The 21,917-nt window shown below is 38.9% G+C and overlaps 1 protein-coding gene across 4 annotated transcripts; it reads right to left on the bottom strand.

The window, feature by feature from the left end:
• Positions 1-1,239: 1,239 nt before the first annotated feature.
• On the bottom strand, positions 1,240-20,671 carry LOC101158870 (sulfate anion transporter 1). Of its 4 annotated transcripts, XM_011481933.3 has the most exons (10): positions 20,468-20,671; positions 17,978-18,059; positions 17,805-17,902; positions 7,234-7,711; positions 6,961-7,146; positions 3,633-3,879; positions 3,278-3,509; positions 2,814-2,997; positions 2,347-2,634; positions 1,240-2,263 (listed from the first exon to the last, which is right to left on the bottom strand). In XM_011481933.3, the coding sequence occupies exons 4-10, from the start codon at positions 7,639-7,641 to the stop codon at positions 1,688-1,690; spliced, it is 2,121 nt and encodes a 706-aa protein (XP_011480235.1). In that variant the 5' UTR covers positions 7,642-7,711; positions 17,805-17,902; positions 17,978-18,059; positions 20,468-20,671; the 3' UTR covers positions 1,240-1,687. The 4 variants fall into 4 exon arrangements, with proteins under 4 accessions (XP_011480235.1, XP_020563459.1, XP_011480236.1 ...); XM_020707800.2 differs by lacking the exons at positions 17,805-17,902; positions 17,978-18,059; XM_011481934.3 differs by lacking the exons at positions 17,805-17,902; positions 17,978-18,059; positions 20,468-20,671 and adding an exon at positions 10,521-10,653.
• Positions 20,672-21,917: the final 1,246 nt, after the last annotated feature.

Genomic DNA, 21,917 nt, shown 5'->3' with positions numbered 1-21,917 from the left:
GCTGCTGCTAAGATCCAGTTCGGCTAAAAGTAATAAGTGAAGATATAGCTTTCTCAAGCATAATCCTCAGAAGCAAACTGTCTTTTTTGTCCACGTACGTGGGCTTTTATCCTAAAGGTTTCCCAGTTTATCAACAGTAGTCTACTAATAGATAGTTAGGGGTCCAAGGTAACAGTTAGCACTCGAGACAGCGATGACTGGATCTAAACGTGGGAGCTCTGGATGGCTCATCTAAACTGTCAGCAGCTTTTAGTATTACAACTAACCACTGACTGTATAAGAGAACAGGACCAAGCAAGTGTGATGTCACCCATAAAAAATGGCTTACTTCCAACAAAATTAAGTCAACTCAGCCACCATTTTTTGCAGAACAGACATTGCCATGTTGGAACCAAAAATTGTCAGTGATGCTATGTACACACCAGACATGTTCAAGAACATGATGAATTCTTCTAGTATATGGTGTTCACACTGGACTGTCGCTACCCAATACAGGTGCATGCCTTACCTACTATTGGAAGACTTGGTGCTAAATGTTGAAGTGGTACAAATCTGGTGAATCTCGCTCCAGGCTTTTTCTTTCACAGCTCTATTCCAACATATGAAAGACTTGGTGTCATAGAATTCCGTTTGGTCACAAAGCAAAATTATTAATATGTCCTTCATGATCAATTTTCAACCGGTTGGCACTGCTGTGTTTTGAAAACAACGCCACCCATACATCACTACTAGATCCGACTCCCTGATTGGTCAAAGTTCAGCTGTCTGACGTTCAAGCAATCAAAAGTTTCAGCAAGCGTTCAAAGAACACAAGGTTTTCACATAGAGCCCGAAGACGGACTTAAAAACGTATGTAGTGAACTTTGGAAGCCCAAAAACGTGGGTTTACGTGTGTTTACATAGACTTTTCTTTTGATGTGGTGGCTTAAATGCACCGTTCCGAGCCCAGTGTGAACGTAGCATAAGGCGTGATTGGTCCAAAACTCTTAAGTCCTCATTTGTACGGTAACCACTCTTGCCAATCAGGAGTAAGCTTGTTGGAAGGCCACACCCCTACCACTTGAAAGCGCGCTACACAAATCTGTCACACGATTAATACAATCAACATGAGACCACATGAGGCATTTGATTGGTCAGTCAATAAATTGAATAAGTTGCACAACAGAAAAAAATGTTGTGAAAAAAAGTTAGAATTAACAAGAACATGTTAAAAATGTATCAGACCAAGAACGGTTCTTCTGACAAATATGACAGAGCGATAGCTGTTTATTTCTCTATTGACGTCTGTGGGATTTTGGTTTCTTGGACCTAGCAGGTACTTCCTGTTTGGAACGCGACGGGGGAGGGGTTACTCAATCCTGTTCTCATCTACAGTCAACGCATTTGCAGATGCATCACCATCTGTTATCCTCTACAGATGTCAATAAAGATCTTCAAGTTGTGCTAAAAGGTTTTTGGACCACCGTAGCTATAGTTCAGCAAGACTGCAACCAATTATTGTCTACAAGTGTTAGGTGTGTGGTATTTTTCAGTGTCTGAGCTCAGCAACTGTATATAGGTTGCAGGTAATTGCTGAGACACAAACCTGAAAGTGTGTTAGATTTGTCTCCCCTTTCATTTCCTTTCACTTCAGTGTAAAGAAAGGCAGAAAATTTGTCAGGAAAAGGAGCGGCAGTGACCAACCAATCTAGAACAGAGAGTCCTCAGACTTTCCTTCTGCTGCTTCTGCATGTTCCTGACCTGCGTGGAAGACTGCAGCATGGACTGTATAAAACAGAAGGCTGCTCATCTCTCTGTCATTCTTCCCAAACACCTGTGCTTTCCTCAAAGCGTCAATGACTGAGGCATTACAACAGGCAAGGAGCACGCTCACACCGATGTCTTTGTATTCCTTGACCAGTACTTTAAGGGTAGCCGTGCCAGATGAGTCTATGAAAGGAATGGCAGAGCAATCTAAAACAATGGTGTGGAAGTCCAGCTCTTTGTGGATCGGCCCTATAAACACGTCACCGTTCTTTTTGTTTGCCTTAGCCTGCTTTGAAGACTTCCCTTTGGCCTTCTCTGCCTTCCTCCTTTTGGTCAGCTCCAGGAAAGGTTCCACGCCCACCGCCTTGTAGAGGGACTTGAGGAAAGACTCTTTGTTGGCGTAGTAGAGAGGTGCCTGGAAGCGGAAGATGTGAACTTGAGGTGGTGGTGTTAAGCCAGTGTACTCTTCCAGGTCCTCATAAAGATCAGTGTCACTGACTCGACCCAGGAGAGAAAACTGTAATGAAGGCGTGAAAGGGTGTAGAACGTTCATTTTCTGACTGGAATTATAAACACGACTTTGTCAAGATTCTGACTCACCTTTGGATTTTGGGTCTTAAAGATGATACAAACCATAGAGAAGATGATTCCAACGAGCAAACCTAACTCCACACTGATTAGAGCTGTGGCAAACATGGTTATCAACCAGACGATGGCGTCGTTTTTGCTGGCACGCCACTTAGCTGGAACCTCCTTAAACTTTCTCAGTGCCCCCCTAAGACTAACAATGATGATGCAAGCGAGGACACATTTCTGCAGAGCGTGGAAGAAAGGAGCAAAGAAGAGCAGAACCAGGAGGACCACCAGGGCACTTATCAAACTTGAAACCTGGGAGGCAGAAAGATAGCAAAGAAAACATAGAAAAATGGCAAAAGTGTGACATTAGAACATTTTATCAAAGTTAGAAATACTTGTTACTAAGATGAATGAAATATCAGACTTCCCCAACACATACCAGTGTTTTGTGAAGCAAAGAACAAGTCAGAGATTCACTTTTTCTAACTCACCTGAGTCTGGCAGCCAGTTGAGTCCTTCACCATGGTTTTTGCTAATGCTGCACTAGTCGTGAAGGAGTGGAAGAATGAAGGGATGACGTTACAAAGGCCGATGGCCACCATCTCCTGGTTGGGCCGAACCGTGTAGCCATGTTTCTTGGCAAACATTTCAGACAGCGACACTGTGAATGCAAAGCTACAAAATACGTTTTGGTTAGAGTGCTACACCACTTTAGCTTACACACTTGTGCAGGCCTTAAAGTTCCCCGCCAATCATTTTTTGGATCTATTATAAAAGCGTTTCCAGTGGTCTCATAAGGGTCAAATTTACGGTGAACTTAAAGAAACAACAAAGATAATCTCACTTTTTTATATGAGCGCAAATAAATCTTTGAACTGTAGCTTTGACATTACGACTGAGATAAGATTCATGTCCTTTCATTCAACAAGACAGGTTTTGACTTGTTACATTTTACCTGATGACTGCCAAAGGAATGGCATCCAGAGCCACACGTGGCATCAGACTGAAAGCAGGCACGCTTGGAGGGATAAATCCTGTGGGTATGTGACCAGATACACTGGAGCTGTAGCGGGAGTTTAGCTTTCCAAAGTGGCTGGCCAGGGTGGCTCCTGCCACCACCACCAGCTCTGTTGGAAGCGGGATCTTCAGGCGATTCTTGTAACGGTCCTGGATCTCTTTTCCTGCAACTACAATGGGAAAAAAAGTAAAACCATTTCTTGCTGAAGAAGAAAATTACTGGTGTTTCAGAAAAAAATGAATCATGGGAGTTTTATTGTGATTTTAGTGCATTAATGTATTAAATGACACACCTAAAATTGAAATACAGATGGCACTTGTGATAAGGTCACACACATTGGTCTTGTGAATGTTGGCAAAGATGTTGAACCAGGTGACGGGCACCGTGCCGTAACCATGGTGACGAGGAATCTTCAGGCCCAACAGGTATTTGGCCTGCACGGTCAGAATGGTGAAAGAGGCCCCCGTGGCAAAGCCATCAAGCATTGGAGCTGAAAGGTACACAGAGACAAATCCGAGCTGGAACACCGCCATCATGATCTGCAGAGGGGGGAAAAACAACATCAAGGAAAAGGAGGATGATGGGGGAGATAAAAGGGGAGAAGAGGTAAAACAATCTGAATGGGTGAGAAAATGAATCAAGCTAAAAATGGACACTTTTAGAGTAATAATAATAATAATGGATTGGATTTATCTGCGCTTTTCAAGACACCCAAAGCGCTTACATTATGTCCATTATTCATTCACTCCTCATTCATACTTGGTGATGGTAAGCTACGGTTGTAGCCACAGCTGCCCTGGGGCAGACTGACAGAGGCGTGGCTGCCATTTCGTGCCTACAGCCCCTCTGACCATCACCAGGATCATTCATGCACATCCACACACCAGTGGAGCCACACTGGAGGCAAGGAGGGTGAAGTGTCTTGCCCAAGGACACAATGACATTTTGGCTGGTGGGAGCGGGGATCGAGCCGCCAACCCTTCGATCATTGGACGACCCGCTCAACCACCTGAGCCACTGTCGCCCCAGAGATTAAGGATGAAGAAATGTATACTTCCTGATACACAGAATAAGTCAAAGAAAAACTGAGAAACCAGACTGAAGTTAAAAAAGTTCTTCAGTTGTCAATTTGAGACTATTTGTCTATTGATTAATTAATTACCTGATTTGTGGTGTAGCTCACCAAGGTTTTATCTGTCATACAAATGACAAAAAAGTAAGGTTTGTACATAGGAAATGTTGATGATATTTTGAGTGTAATATTGATTTCTATTTCTATTTCTCATTGCGTAATGATACTGGGTAGAAAAAGAAACTCATAGACATCATTGGCACTGATGCATGTCAATGACCTGAACAGGCAGAGCAGAGTGACAATGACATAATTTAGTTTTTCTTTCACATAAATTGCATGATTAATAAATTAAACAAATCTGTACATTTCTAAATTGGTATAAATTAACTGGAACAGACTGGGGCCCTGTGCCGGGAGTAACTCTGCCTTCGCCCAACAGTAGCCGGGACAGGCTCCGGTGACCTCGTGACCCCGGAATTTTTCTTTTTGGGTTTTCAGTGTTCTTTAATATTGTTTAGCATCGTTTTCTAAATGGAGGATTACGTGTCTAAACTCAGGAATTTGTGGAGACTGGCAACAATCTCCATTGATAAAGAGATACTTTTTAAACTGAAGAAGGAAAAAGGAAAACTTCTACTAACAGGTTATGCATGTGTTTCTTCAGAAGGAGTGGTGCAAGAACATTTATAAGTAAAAGTAAGTCAGTAATAACAATGTTGGTGCTTTTTTTCTATGCTACTCATTGTAAACAGAAGAAAAATGTTGAAATGGAATTTTAAACACTTTAATTGTTGCCAGTCAAATGGTGAATAAGCTACTCTGTAGGGTTCATATATTTGTAAAGCTGACTGATGATGTCTGTGCCTAGCAGCTGATAACCTCAACGCACGTCAGTGGTTTTTAAACATGTGCTTGTGGTGTTTTTCTGACAATGGAGGACATATATAAAGAAAATTAAGCTTTCTGAGTATTTACTTATTCAGATTATTGTAAATCAGGAGCAGACGGAAAAATGCAGTTTGAAGAAGATTGTAGTTGTTTCATAGTAAATACGCTGTGGTGGGCCACAAGTGGGGGTGTGGGGTTGTTTTGTGCCAATAGTCCCGCTCATAACTCAGAGGCAAATTTTCAATGAAAACTTGCCGCTTTGCAGAAACTATGTCCTGAAGAGAGACAGTTTTCTAAAATTTTGTCTAAAAGCAGCATAATGATATTTAAAAGACCCCTGGGAACACTTTTAAAATAGATAAAAAATGATTGGAGAGGGTCTTTGACAAAGTGCTAAGGATAAAGGCCAGAAATGTGTAGATATATTTGGTGTAATCTTGGCGGGATATTTCATCACTGTCTGCATCTCGACTTGGTAGCATAGCCAGTATTCATTCATTTTCTTTATTAGTTTGCCTAACGGTAACATGATGCTTGTGTGCAGAGTTCATATTGAAAATTAAGCTCTTTTGCCTTTTTTATAAATAAAGTTTCATTTGATATATACCATCTCTCGGCTTGTTCAAAAATAACAGTGTACTAGTGTGTGTCCATTTGGAGCAACTCAGCATGGCTCATTCTGACTATTTGAAATCAAAGTGTTTCCACTGCACCGTTGCTTTGATTTTTCTGTATCTTCTTGTTTGTGCTTCCAACCGAGCTGACATAGGCTGTGCCTACTTGAGGAAAGCAAAAGGAGACAACACTAGGTGTTTGCATTTTGCCCGCCTATAGCTGCTGTCCTCAATGGGGTGATCCTCAAGTGTAATGGAAAAACAAACGGGACTGAGGTGAGTGAAAGCAGGTCGATGAAGGCAGGTTGCAGCGTTGGAGCTTCAGGAACAGGAAGGTTGTGACCACAGTCACTGATAAAAATGATCCCTATCCACCTCTGACAAGCAACAGGCTCCAGACTCAGTTTGGGTGAAAAAAAAAAGATGTATGTGAGCCAAACAGCACCTAGGCTCCAGCAACCTCATTACCTCAAAAGGGAACCATCAGGTTCTGAAAATGGATGGTTGGATGGAACTTAAGGATGGCCCTGGATATGACTGATGACTCATCCAATGGAGCAACCTTTCCAAACAGTTGCTGCGATAGGCTCCAGCAACCCCATGACCCCGAGAGGGATATAATGGGTTTAGAAAATGGATGTATGGATGGAAAACTTTAAGATGTGAACAGCAAGAAAAGTTTTACAAGTGTCATCTGGAATTTCTCAAATTTTCAACCTAAAACCCTCTTTAAAAATAAATCTAGATGACCCTTTTAAAACTGTTTCTACTATGGAACTATCCTGGATAACAGAGAGATTTTACAGATATGTTAAAGATGTGAGTTGTATTTTACTTTTGTAGTTATTTCTTAAAATGTTTTGCAGAGAAATTTAAAAGAAAACAAATCCAGGTCCATCTCTTTGATATGACACATGTCACGATTGCGGATCAGTCAACAACATTAATTTAATAGAGAAAAAACAAAACAAATTGATGCCATATAATTACTAAGAAGTTATTTAAAAGACACTAGTTTGTAGGCAAGAACATTTTTTTTTAACCTGATAGACGCCAGCCAGGAATGTGACTGCTGCAGCGATGCTGATGGCATAGCACTCCTTGCTGCATGGAATGCCCATGAGGTCCACCGTGTGGGGGTCATCATCAGTGAGGTTGAAACTGTCAGCTTTGGATGTGGGGTCATCATTGAGGTCAAAACCACTCAGAAACAACTCTCTGTCCACCACCTGCAGGCAAATATTGACTGTCAGCTTTTCGTGGATTCATTACCATGTGGAAAAGCACAAAATTGAATTTCCATGGTTACTTGTTACCTGTCCAACCATGAGGCTCATGAGGCTGAAGATGCCCACAGAAACGTGTTTGGAGGTCCCCATGAGAAAGTAAATGATGTTGGCGTAGAATGAGGTGTACAGGCCGTAGATGGGTTCCACTCCTGCCAGCAGACAATAGGCTATAGCCTGCGGCACCAAAATGATACCGACGATCATTCCGGACATGACATCCCCCCACACGTACTCCTTCAGCTTGTACTTAGGCAGCCAGCGCACCACGGGGAAGAAGCTTGTCAGGGTTTTCTGGACTTTTGATGCAGAGCATGTCAGATTTTTTCTCAGCTTGGACTTGACGACTGAAATGGCCGGCTGCGGCTGACGAGCCCGCCGCGCCAAGAGAGGCGGCGGCGCCAGTGGAGTTTCTGTGACTTTGGAGACTTCATCCATTGTTGCGAGAAGGAAGAGAAGGTGGAGGGTGGCGATGGAGTATTAGATGATGTGGATGTCAGCTGAGCTGCTGGAAAAGACATGAGAGAACAACACATGTAAAGATGAGTTTAAAGTTAGGCATTTTGAACTTGTCAAGTAATAATTGCTGTTTGTCTTTTGCTTTCAAATCATGAAAAGCTGCAGCAAATTTATTGGCATCTCCAAGGCTGTAGCAGACTTTAATGTTAATGTCTTAATATGTAACTCAGTTGACAAAAGGTAAAGCTTTGCTTTAACAAATGCACAGCTGCACCAAAAACAAACCCACAGCAACATTAAATAGAAGACATTTCAAAACCAGCATTTCTTTGCATGTAGTAACACAGTCTGCAAAAAGTCCACTTTCAAAAATGTGTCAAATTAATATTTTAAAAACAAAAATACTAAACTATTTGTAATAGATGAGTTACGTGCAAAGGAAATGCATAGAATATAAATAAAAGAGACTTTAAAAAAAGGTGAAAAAATTATAAATATAAACGTTGTGTAGGTACAAACTGGATAAAAGATTTCGTTTTTGGAAGAGGAGTTGGAAAATCTAAACTGACTTTATTCAGTTCTTCAGGATTTGTGCCTGTATGGTGGTTTGAGTTGGTAGAACTATTTTCAAAAGCAGTGGGAAAAGTTGTTGAACATCTATATATGGACATGAAAAAGATAACAAAAGGTAAGTTAGAAATATGGCCTGATGATATTATTAGTGGAAAAAGAAATATTTTTAGCCCAACAACTAACATCCACTAAAATGGACATATAAGAGGTTTTCTTTTGAATTTTTATAAGTTTATTTTATTTGTTTTATTTGACTTATTCAGGGTTTTGTCTATATTGTTTGATGTCATGATATAAAATCTGCCTCAGGGTTTTATGGTGCAGAAAACATTTGAATTATTTTGGCACAGATAAAAAATGCAAGTCCTTGTTTAACCCCTTCATGCTTGGCTTTATTTACAAATTATGTTTTTTTTCCATACTATGTGGCTCACTTTTTTGAACTTTTGTTCTGTTGAGTTGTTGTTTTGTCACTGTTCTGTTATAACAAATGGGTTATGGTTGACTTAGTAACTGAAAGGTGTCAAAGTCCTTTTAGATGCAAAATGAGCCCTATTCTCCATCCACCCTTCCACTTCCATACCCGATAGTTTGAGGAGTTTTAACTGACGTGGGTCTTAAAGCACAAAAACTCTAATTTAGTTTCACCTGACCTTATGATATTGGTTATTTGCATGTATTTACATTTACATGAGAAATCATGTAAATATTCAAAAGTAGGTTTTTTGACTATGTAATTTTCGACATGTGACACGTGACATGCACATAAGCTATATGGACTGAATGGTTTTCTGTCAATCAAAAGACCTAAAGAATAAAACAACAATTTTAAATTAAGTAAAAAAAACTAATTTGCGTCTAGAGCTATGCAGAGTTTTTTTTGTTGTGTTGTAAATGTAAAATGCCTGCAGAAGAGCAAACTTTTTCACATTTTTCGGAAAGAAACAAGGGTTAAGCAGCTGTGAACATTTACTGTAAGTTTACATTGATTTCCAAAGGAAAAATCCACCACGATGAGAGGTTGTATCGCCTAAATGCCAGCCCTTGTTGAACAAACCCTTTGATCAGGTCATCAGCGGCCATGAATAAAGGCTACGCTCGGCCCGCTGCTGCTGATCGCTGTCTTATTAGACCCTTCGTTTCCAGCAGCAACTGTGCCGTTGCAAAGATAGTCATGTGTGAGAAACCATAAAGCAATTATAGTGACGTGTTGTCTGCCTCCATCACCACAACACTGGCATGTGCTGTGATTTACAGCCTAGAAAACTGATGACAGGAAGCATAACTTCATTTTAAGAAACCCTGTTCCAGTGTTTAATGTCTTTAAGTCTCAGCTGGACTTTTTTCTTGTAAACATTAGTACTCTCCACTTTGCATGAAAACAGATACTTTAAAGCAAACAGAGAAAAGGCTGATGTGCAATTCTCAACTGAGGCTTTTAGGTGACAGAAGGAGACAAATAACAACCCTTTTCAGACAGACCGTACTGTGAGGCTTATAGTTCTTTCTTGACCATAGATGAAAAGCATCAGAAGGGAAGTCACACAGACCTTTTCAGGACTGAAAGACACAAAAAACTCCAAAGTTCTGTGTAGACTTGCACATAATTGATTGAGTCAGTTTGTTTCTGATCACCAAAGCTCCCTACTGCACTGCTGCTCAGAAACCGCCACATCACAGGGAGTCTGATCACAAATGACTCAAGGGAGGCTATTTAAATTCAGTTTACATTCTTTTGTAAAAAAAAAAAAAAAAAAAGTTGGATTTTATGGTTTATAACACAGGATTTTCTTATGTAGGAACACAATTTAAATATATTTCTTTCTTTTAATCACCACTTCCAATCAAGTCACAACCTGCCTGTATCATAGCAACAGCCATTCAAAGTTAAAACCAATGTCATTGATGAATCCCCTTGAGTTAGATCTTTTACTCTGTAAGGAAACACTTTAAAAAAAGATACACAATGCTTCTTATCTTGCACGTATGCAGATAGACAGATAATTATTAACATTTCACTAATAGTCTGAAATATGCCGACCAGAAGCTATTTATAGATATTATGGATGGTATGGTTATTTATGGATTTTTGAAGAAATACCTGATGATATAAATATATAAAAGTTAAATAATGCAGCTAATAATCAAAGAAAAAAAAGGAAAACATGCTCGTTTGCATTTTTTAATTTTGCATTTAGAGAACAGCATCAATGCTATCTTCAAAAACTGCTTTAAATGTGCAACCAAACAGCAATTTCACAATAAAAGCACGGTGATGTACTTACCTGCAGAAGTAAAGTCGCATGGGTCAGACAGGATTTAAATCACTTCTAGTCTTTTTTCTGGCTCCTCTGTTAAAAGTATGACTGTTTCAGCTTTAATATCCTTAGAGAATGCTGGATAAGATAAGAACAGCCCTTTGCTCTCACTCTCTCTGCTTCTTATTGGCATGAACCCTGAGAGTGGGCGGGGCCTATATTTACAGGCATGTGCCACAAAAAGTACATCCTTTATACGTTTGTTTTCAAATGAAGATATTCTTTAGCTCCCATATTAAGGTAAAAATCCTAAAATTTTATTCATCAACTTTCGCTCTTCATAAAGTGTGAAATCATTAACACTGGATGTGACAGTTGTTTTACAGCCATTGTTGGTTAACTCCTGGTAAGATTACATTCACTTGATTACATTACCTAATACAATCAAGCTTTAATCAAATAGTTAATGACCAAGCAGTCTTAAAATCCTTTCATTCACTGAGGTTTTCAGAGGTTCACTGAAATACCTGCAGCATCCTGCTGTTTCTCCCACCACAAAGTTTTCATACAGATAGGAATTTCTGGTGAATTTGGTATTTTAGAAACAGATTTGAAGATCTACGTGGTAAAACAGGAGACTGGGCTTGATGGAAATGAAAGGAACAGAGGAAATCTCTCACCTGTCTCCATACAGCACCACACCTTGTGGAGTTTCAACGTTTATGAGATTGGCAAGGAATCAGCCCAGAACTAAAAAGGATCTTGTCAATGATCTCAAAGCTCACAAGAACAAACAACTGGTGGAACACGGTGCTATAAAAGCTCTCTGTAGTGCCTACAAGGCTAAGGAAATCCCATCTGCAGTTTTACACAAAACATCTGAGTAATTCTATGATCACAAAACATTGTCACCACATCAAACATGGAGGTCAAAATGTTTCACCTTTGGGTTATTTGTCTTTTAACCCTTGTGCTATCCTATGACCCCACTCTTACATTGACATGTTATTCATCCCATGAAAAAGGTGGATAAAGGTGGAGAGGATTTCATGTAATCCATGGACACCAGTGAAGATCACAAATCATTGAAGAAAAGGGTTCAGAGCACTGTCTATTGGGTCTAGATCAGTGTTTTTCAACCTTTTTTGAGCCACGGCACACTTTAACCTTGACAAAAATCCCGCGGCACACCAGCATCCCAAAAAAAAAAAAATAAGCAGAAATTCATGGTCTCTATTGATCGACAGCCCCCCCCCCCGCAATCTCACGTGCATTTTGTGATAATTGTGGCCAAAAAAGCAGGAAGTTGCGGCTGTTTTTTCTAAGAGATGAAATAAAAGTTAAATTAGAAAATTTAGAAACTGTTTGTTTGTCCGTTGAGGTTTCTAGACATTTCATGCGCACTTATTGTGCGCTGGGACACTGGCCCTTTAAGCCAATGCATCATGGGAGATGTAGTGTGAAAACTGCCGAAAAAGGGCAGAAAGACTCGCGTCTGTGAGCTTCATTGTTTTGTTCACGGTCTGACACCGGACTCTGTGGAAAGCTACACCGCTAAAGACGAGCTTTAGCTGGTATTTTTGTTGGAACTGAAAGAATTTATGAGCAGAATTAAGAACAAGGAAGTGAAGACTTTAACCACTTCTGATTGGTCAGACTGCTGACATGTGATTAAGCCTTCAACAATGATTGGCGGAGACAGGTAAAGGGGCGGGACTTTCCCGCAAACCGCTATAGCTGCAGGTAAATACCGTCATTCTTATCAAAATGTCTTTAATAGAATCAAACAAACACAAAGAAAAAGTAATTTTAAGATCTTTTATATTCCTCACTACTCAGTGTTTTATCAGGGCCTGTTTGGATGAACAAAGAGCTGATTTCCTGGAGATGGAAAATGTTTTTAGATCAGTTAATGATTAATGAGGGTAATTTCCCACGGCATACTTGACCATCTCCCACGGCACACTAGTGTGCCGCGGCACACTGGTTGAAAAACACTGGTCTAGATGACCTAACTCCCAATGTTAAAGTGCCTAGGATAGCACAAGTGACAAGGGGTCATGGCAACAGCGAACGGATGAGAACCATCTTTCTTCAGGCAGAAAAATCAAATAGATTCTGCATGGTTGTTCCACATGTGAATGCTATAAGACACCAAAGTAGAGGATCAAGAAGCCAATTAAAGTCATAGAATGGCCTCATTATCTCTAGATCTTTGTGCCAAAGAAAAGTCATGGAGGGAACTGAAGTTTTAAGTATCCAAAGGTCAAAAACTAAGAGAAAGACAAAAAAAAACAAAAGCTTATTTAATGCCTCTAATGTAACTCAAAAATGTAAAATATACATAGAAGAAAAAAATAAAATAAAACCAGGGATAAGTTAAAAATAGTAAAATAAGATTGACATAACAAATAAAAACAGTATCTCTAAAATCAAATTAGTTAACATGTGACCCATAAAGTGATGTAAGTGTAATAGATGTGTGTTTGTACAAAAAGCATAAGAGTATGATCCTTAAAATAATACGTTTCACAATGAGTAAGACAAAATTCAATTGACAAAAAAAGACATTATAAACAGAAATAATAGAAGTTAAATGCTTTTTAAGGCAAGACTTTGCAAGTTGCAAGACTTTTGTTACTTGGAAATAGTCATCCTACAGTTCCACTGCCCTAAATTACATTGAATATTGATCTAGACAAGTGAGAAATGTAGGAAGATGGAAGCTGAAGACGTCCGGGTTGAATTACATGGAATTTATAGGAATATTTCCTTCACTAAAAAGTATTTATAGAATAAAAAACATATTTGAAATATGTTAATGGGTTAGAAGAAGAGTGTAAGTCTGACATGGTTGCAACAAAGCTTTTCTGAAAAATAAAGATTTTATGAAATGTATTTGGAAAGTACTTGCCCAAGCAATATTACAGTATGAGCGATACGGATAAATCGCTGTAATAAAGCTGTAATAAATAATTAAAAAACAATTTGTGGTTATAAGATGTCTGACCTTCATTGTTGTGCCTATTTATTTCTTAACTTTATCAGTTTGTTCTATCCAGTTCAAATTCAAATTGACAAAAAATGCCCAAAAACTTTATGCTGGACAGCTGAGGCATTTCAAAACACTCCATTGTCATCTTAGAAAATATGTTTTTTCTAGGGTTGCTTATCACCAATAATTTCCAAGAATTGCTCACCCAGAGCCTGGATTGATTCGATTCGTGATCTTTTTAATTCTTTTGATCTATTAGATTCAATTTGATTTGATGTCGAATTTACACGGTTTACACATTTAGACATATTTATATAGAAGCACAATAATCTAAATACGTTTTGAAGATATATTAATCATATTCACTTCACATATTGTCAATATTATTAGTGTAATAATAAACCAATGAGATTGTTAACACCATACAGTGTTACATTGTTTCTCAAATGGAGAGGCTCCAACAGATACGTGCAGATCATTATGTTCTGCCTCTTCTGCAGGGCATTTCAGTTTGACCAATAGTTGACGCTCACGCTATAGCATTACACTTTATTTGAATAAAAAACAGAGCTTTAGACCACAAATGGTTATTTTAAAATTTTTATTTTACTAAAATAGTTTGGAAAATTCATGCCTGTCAATATTTAAAATGTTCATTTAATCAGCAATGTACGTTTAGGTCGGCCGAGCGTTAGGATTAGCCATCCCATGGAAAATTCCATTATAAATTCTGAATCAAGCTAACGGAATCTGGCCTTACTGCAGTTATGCGTTAGATCAACAGAAAAGGAAAAGCATAAAAGATCGATGTCTTTCATGGATCGATTATTTATTTATTAAGCTTGGATTGATTCTTTGGTTTTATCAAACAGTTGGATTTTATTTTATTTAAAGATAACACATTAACTCTGAACCACATTGAATAGTCAAGCCAGCATAAGTGGTTCAAAATTTAAATTAGAGAGAGGTTGTGTCATCAGTGAACATGATTGGACAATTGGAAACATTTAATAAAGTTTATTTGATGATAAATAATAATGGTCCCAAAACAGTACCCTGTGCAACTCCACAAGATAATCCATAAAACTTTGATAAGAAATTGTGGTGATTGTCTGCATAAAAAGCTTTTGAAAAGTCAACAAAGATGCAACAAGTGTCAGGCGGGGTGTGTGGACACAAGCGTTGAACACCAAAAGCTAGGTTAACAAGGATTTAATCGTCAATGACTTGGAACAAGAAGCAAGTAACCAAAACAATCCGGTGACATGTACCGGACAACACATAGAATATATACACAACAGTGAATGGGAAACAGGTGCGTAACCAGGTGCGAACAATCAATGAACGTAAAGACAACAAGTGTAATGAGGAACCAGTAACCGGAAGTGTCAAAATAAAACCGGAAGTGAAGAGAAACAAAACAAAAACCCCCTGGCCCCCCGGTACCTAACAACAAGTATACTCATCTTTTTAAGTGTGCAATTAGTTTTGTATTTAGTGTTTATCCCAAATATTCCAATTTTTTTCTGTTTTGGAAAGTGCCTTTTTTCCAACTTATTGTTTCTCTTAACAGATCTTACAGTGAATATTTGCCGTGCTTTATGTTCCCACTTCCAGAGTTGGGTTCATTGAAGGTTAGTGTTAGAGCTGAGTCATTCCTCCCCACAGTGACTTCCTAAACACTCATTTAAAAATCTAAAAATGCATCTTGTTTATAAATACTATCATGATTTATTATGTTATGTGCATGGGGCTGGGGGGGGGGGGGGGGGGGTGGTTGCGGGCATTGTGTTGTGTCATTTTTTTTGTGTTAAAATGAAATGACATTGAATTAATTTGAAAAAAAATGTTTTTTTAAATGTAAAGCACTAAGTTACATTAGTATGAAAAGTGTTTTACAAATGGTTTGAGTTGATTGATTTGATTACTTCTGACATTTGTGAATATCTTATACTTTATATTAGGTCAACGGACATCAAATGAGTCCAAGCTAGTCACTTGTAAAGCTTAAAATTTGATTATTATAAATATTAGATGTTTCAACTCCTAATTCTCATGTTCTTCCACAACAATTTTCATTTATTTTTCTTGTAGTTATTTCCTAGAGAACACAAGAAACGTCCTGATGAAATTAGCTCTCATCATTCACTCTGATGGGTTATGGTTGATTATTGATTGGGTTGATTGATTATTACCTTCAAAATGTTCACATAATTGTGTGATTGTATGGATTTGTATACCTAAACTTGATTAAGGAAAACTCTTATTATGGTGCCTTCAAAGAAGCCCTGGAGCTTCATTGAAAGATGTTAGGAATGACAGTAATAAAGATGATTCATTAAACTTGGAAGCCTAAAGCAAAGTAGTGAAAACCAAAAAAGAAAAAAAAATCATAAGGAATGTACATGTTTTATTAATTTACGGTGCAATTCAAAACCTCTGATTTGGAACAGGTTAGTTTAAGGATGCTGTTTCGTGATGTTTTTGTTCTGCCATGCTGCTTCTGGAGCTCTAATGTATTGGAAAAAATATGCAAAATATTAACTGAATCAACAAATTTGTCCATCTTAAATGTTATTAGAGGATTGTGGTCTGAATGAGCTGTTTTCTGCTCAAAAGTGATTTATTTATATGTAAGGACCCATTGGAAACACCTTTGGTAATAAAGGAGAAAAAGTTGAGCCGTTTCTACGCTGAAGTACAGAGAAGTTTTAGTTTTGAACGACTTGCTTGGCTGAACAGCCGGAGATCTCTTGGAGGACGATGATAAAGTTTGAAAAATGCTTGTAATAAAATATGATTTATTTGTGTGATACACATTAATTCAAAGCCAGCAGAGACTGAATTATTGATTTTTGCTGGTAATAAAGAAAACACGCAGGTTTTATTGCTATGATCCAAAAAAAAAACAACACAACTCCTTTCTTCCAATAAAAAAGAAAGTTTTAAAATCTCACATTCTCTGAAACTGTTTGGGTTCCATAAAACCTGGTCAATTTTTATGCATAGAAAATCTCCCTGCTTCATTTTTTTTCATTCCTTTTCCATCTCTTTATCTTAAAGTAAAATCATGGAGTCTTTTCCTCAAAAAGACAGAAACTATTTTTTATTAATTATGATCCATAAAACACATTTAACCACAAATGTATTTAAATTTAATACAGCCATTTCACTTAGATGGTTAAATGACTGAGGAGGAAACAAGACAGGTTTGGTATTTGGGTTTTGATATTATGGTTTAAGATGGTCCAAAGACAACCAACCCCCTACAAGCTTCTAGAGGGTCCTGAACACATCTTCTTGTCAAAGTATGAGCAATTTGTTTATTTATACCCAAAAAGCTTTAGATGTTCATCTTGATTTAATTTCACAAAATCTGTTTGAATGGTTTAAAATCAGTTTATTCAATTCTTTCCTGCTGACTTTCATTGTTCAAAATGCATCCAGCTGCAACCTATAGGCCTGTTTGGATGCCAGACTTTTCTAACTCTTCTCACCAGATTCCAGGGGGGTATTCCAGGAAGCATGTTTAAACTAGCCTGACTTTAAGCCTGAACTCTGGCTGAAATCCGCCTGAACTTGCTTACTCTGGTTATGTCGGTTCCAAAAGACCGGATATGAGTTGGCGTAATTACGCTCGACTTGGTAACCTTGGGTTAATGCTCGTGCACAGCAGGTACATAAAGACATTCTCCATAGATCGCAGATTTCTGGAGTCACCATGGAAACGCGTGGAGAGAAAAAAAGGAAGCGGGACACTTGAGACGGGAGTGAGACGGAGTCTGTGATTTAAATGAAGGCGGATAAAGATTATAAATCCATCAAAAAAGTAATACGGCTGCATCATCAAAAACAAAAGTTTCTGCTTAGAGGAAAATAACAGACAAAGTTTCTGATCTTGTTTCCATTTTCCTTGTGAAAAGCAGAAAGCAGTATGCTTTCTGGAATACCCCCCAGTTCTTTAGAAAACTTTCTCTGGCCTTTACCAACAAACTGATAGTGAAACAATCCCAAACAGATATTATTGCTGCACTCTTCTTTGTTACTGTTGAATTATTTTGAAATTATTTGGTATATGATAAATACGCACATAAATTTCTCTTGCCAGGGTCTCATACCATAGGTGGAAGGTTTCAAAAATACAACCTGCGTTGTCGTAAATGAATTATTTTTAAGCCATGTGACAGATTATAAAAATGAGTTGGTGATAATTAGTAGCCAGATGCTTTATATAGAACTTGTCATGGTGGCCTGTCAGTTACTCTCCCCCTCCCCCGCCTTCTCTGCCTTGGATGTGACCAGCTGATCTCACTCACCTCATCATTGCCTCCGCCTTCATAAGAATCTTGTGGACCATAAGTCGACGCCAGTTCGTTGTTCTTCCTAGGGTGCTTAGTCTTGCCATGGCTCGGTCCTGTATGTTGTCATGCTTAATGTCACTAATTGCTCTTCTCGCTCTGCCTCAGGAAAATCCAGTTCTGGTACTCACCTGGTCGCAATCCTCTGGTTTCACGTGCTTCACTCCCGGATTCCCTCTGCAAGACTCTTCCAGCCAGCCGACGCTCCTCTCCCTGGGAAAAAATGCCATTACTCACCTTCAGCCAAATTAAACCTCCTTTAACCTACCTCATAGTCCGAGTCTCCTTCCGGGCTTCAGATTTTGGGTCACTCTGTTTCCACATCATACCATGACAGAACAAGCATTCACAGATGATTAATAGGTTTAAACAAATTAGCAACAGCAAAAATGTGTAATAATCCCCATCCGGAAAGGGTGATATAGAAACTTCCAAATCATTTGGTGTCCATTTCTCCCCATTAGGGTTGATCATTCACAAGTGTCAAACATTCTTAGAAAGTTTTGAAACTTTCTAGGAGGGGTCACTGAGCTCACCTCACTCTTGGACCACAAGATTTTCAGAGAAACAACCAAAAAGCCAACAAGAAAACCGCAGAACTGTGACTCTGGCTTGGCCAAGTCTTATTTAAGGTTAAAGTTCATTAGTCAATGACTGCACCAAGAGGACTTGTTTAAACCGGATATTGTACGAACAACTAACAATTTCAAGAACTTTTTCAGGTGTGCAAGCTACCTACGGGCTCTACAGAGGAAGATGGAAAAGATCTGAAAGCTTCTTTATCTTCTGTTATGGTTCTAGACTATCTTTGAACAACAATCAGGTTGCATCTAAACAGAATAAAACACAATGTCACAATTTTCAATCCATAATTACTTGGGATCTATTTAAACCTTTCAATTCAAAAATTAAAAGGTTTAAATATCACAAGACAGACAATTCCAGTACTGTGGGGGAAATGTCCTACCGACAAATATCCCTGCTTTATCCATCCATCCATACTATAAATCCACTTATTGCCTTTTGGAGTCTCTGGAGCCTATCCCAGCCCCTGTTGGGCGAAAGATGAATGTTTCCAGACACCACAGTGACTTAACACAACCCCCTGCACTCTCCACAGATGCTGGTCAAAGCTCCATCATGCAAACAGGAAGCGACAGTTGAGCATGCTCCTCAAGCACTGTCCTGTTAACTCTAATAGCGTTTTAAAGTTGGACTGTGTTGTAGGATTCAGGGAAACACATGCTCCCCTCTAGACAATGTTTGTTTGATGGAAGGCTTTTGTGAATTTCAGCAGAACAATACAGAGGTCCAGTTGGTGCGGTCTCAATTTTCCACCTATAGAGAACATGACATACATTGTTATAAAGACGACACTGACAAAAAGAGCAGATTCTAAAGTGCGTTAACTCCTCAACCTGGATGCACAGATGTCTAAGGGAAAGGAAAAACCTCTAATCTGAGTTTTTTTTTCCTTCCTTTAAAGATTCACTTAAAGAATAAAATTGTTTTGGGTGTTTTTAACATGTTCTTGTGGCATTTTTCTGATGATGGAGGACATATATGAAAAAATTAAGATTAAAATAGCATTTCTCATTATTTCTTTTTTCAAATTGTTGTGAATCAGAAGCATACAATTTTATTTTTTTTATTGGAAAAGCATGAATGGCAAGCTGCAAGCTGCTCCCTGCTTCATTCTGATGCATCCACTTGCAGACAACTTGATCCATCTACGTCTGGGCTTTCCTTGTCTGAGGTGGCATATTGCTCAAAACTGTATTACTGGATAGCTGGAAGCTCCAATATTCCTTGCCGTTTTTATTACACCACTAATGTTAGTTTGGGGGTTGTGAGGGGTTGTAAACAAGAGGGAGAGACTGTAAACAGCACTCTGCAATGGGGAAGGAAGGTGGGAGCGGAGTTGCCCTGCGCTAACTCAGAGGCCACTGGAAACGCTTTAACAATAGTTTAAAATATGATTGGATGGGACTTTAGTTAAACATAATGATACTTTAAAAAACAAGAACGCTTTAGGATATTAATCGATTCTAACGCTTGTCTATAGTTTCTTGAAGAATGACTCACAAATGTTGCACATAGCTCGGCTAAATACAGATGACCACTGCTTCCTTCTCTAATTTCTTTTTGCATCAGAAATCTGATGCATAAACTTTTATCAGAGATACAGTGAATGTGGACGTCTCACACTGCTGTTTTTTGTCTGTTCTGGATGTAAATGGGGGGGGGGGGGGGGGGGGTGTTCATCTGACTGTAAATGCATAGTCTTTGAATGAATCACACACGTGACAGTCACCCGAAGGACTGAATGGAGAAGAGGACCAGCATACATTGGCTCTCTGTGTGTCTAAGGGTGGGTGGGTGGGGGGATCCAGTAATACACTGTGTCTCTTTTTCTGTCCTAATCTTTTAGTCCTGGCATTAAATTCAGATAATAAACTGATACACAAGTGTGCAGAGCTCCATCTTTAAAGCCATCTGGTTCCATATGCAAGATTACCGCACTTCCACTTTAAATTTACCCGCCCCATCCATGGCTGCATGTCTGCATCTCTGTGCACATGCTACAACATGACTTTCATCAGGGGAGGGGGGGGACTCACCCGCAGCTCTGCAGCAGCTCCAGTGCATCTTGCAGAGGACAATGGCCATGCCTCTCTTGGCGGTGGCTCCTCATTCACCATCACTCTGTGGTCATTTCTGCCGCCACTTTTCTGCTGCTTGCTCATGAAATGCCTCCGCTGTCTTCCTGCTTCCTACTGCAAAGCATGATGGGAGCAACCATCCTTCCAATTGTGTCTGGTTTATTGGAGCTTTGCATGGGAGAAGAGGGGGTGGGGGGATGTAGAGAGGAGGGGCTGCCGGCTGTGGATTAGGATTACCATGGCGACTATTTGAACAGATGTACTATTTGAACAAAGAATCGCTTCAGCTTTATATTAAAATGATAGAAAAAAGGCTGTGTTTGATTTGGGTAAATGAAATTTTCCCCCTAAATTTTGTTTGAAAAAAAGAATTACAGCTTTTTCAGGAATCTAGGAAGGTCTAATGCAGGAGTTCCCAATCCTGCTCCCTGAGAACTACCATCCTGCCTGCTTTCTAGCACTCCCTGCACTTCTTCTTCTTCTGCTTGTTTATCCCTGATGCTGTTTTACCCATCCATCCATCCATCCATCCATCCATCCATCCATCCATCCATCCATCCATCCATCCATCCATCCAGCCAGCCAGCCAGCCAGCCAGCCAGCCAGCCAGCCAGCCAGCCAACTGAAAATGTATCTTCATTTTTTCATAAAGATGCAAATAAACATTTTATGTACACTTATTTAAAGCAGATTGTGTGAAATGCTTTGAATAAAGTTTTGATATGATATCTTACAACTTGGAAAGCTTAAAAATATAAATAAAAGCACTTCTAAAGCTGTCATGGTCAACCTCTGCACAGCAACAGCCCCTTTCTGGGAATTTTCTTGGCTTTAATTGGAAGAAAAATGTTCAGATCCTCAAAGCTTTGCTGTCTCAGTTCAGAGACCTGCAGTACAAGTTAGACTTACATTAATGTGACATCAATAAGTCTTCTCAAATACTTATAAAAGATTTAATCTTTGAAGATTTAGGGACAGAAAAATGTGCAATATTTGCTCCTTTTGAACTAAATATTTAAAAGAAAAACATAAATTCCTGAAGTGTTTTCTAAAGTGTTTATATTTAATTTCCTGTATTTACTTCCTTCCAACATTTGAGCCTCGTGACACAAAAAGGTAAAGTAATCTTTTACCTGTTCATGATGTAAAAGTAAATTATTTGACTTTAAAAACATGTTTTTTATGTTCTTATGTGATGAGGCACTTTTTTGTCGTTTAAAGTCGAACACTAAAAATGAGCTGCACAGCCGATACCTGACACTAGTGTCACACCTGATACTTCTGGCTGATTTTTTACAAGTTTCTCTCACAGCAGCCAGAGACGTTTCAGCAGCACACATAATGAGGCCCAGAGCAGGTGAAAAGTGCAAGGTGTTTGTGGACTGCACCACCAGGTATGAAGAGGTGC

Source organism: Oryzias latipes, chromosome 12 (assembly GCF_002234675.1).
Source record: "Oryzias latipes chromosome 12, ASM223467v1".
NCBI classification, from domain to species: Eukaryota; Metazoa; Chordata; class Actinopteri; order Beloniformes; family Adrianichthyidae; genus Oryzias; species Oryzias latipes.
The sequence above is the reverse complement of the archived record's forward strand: the minus strand, read 5'-3'. Positions and strand labels throughout refer to the sequence as shown.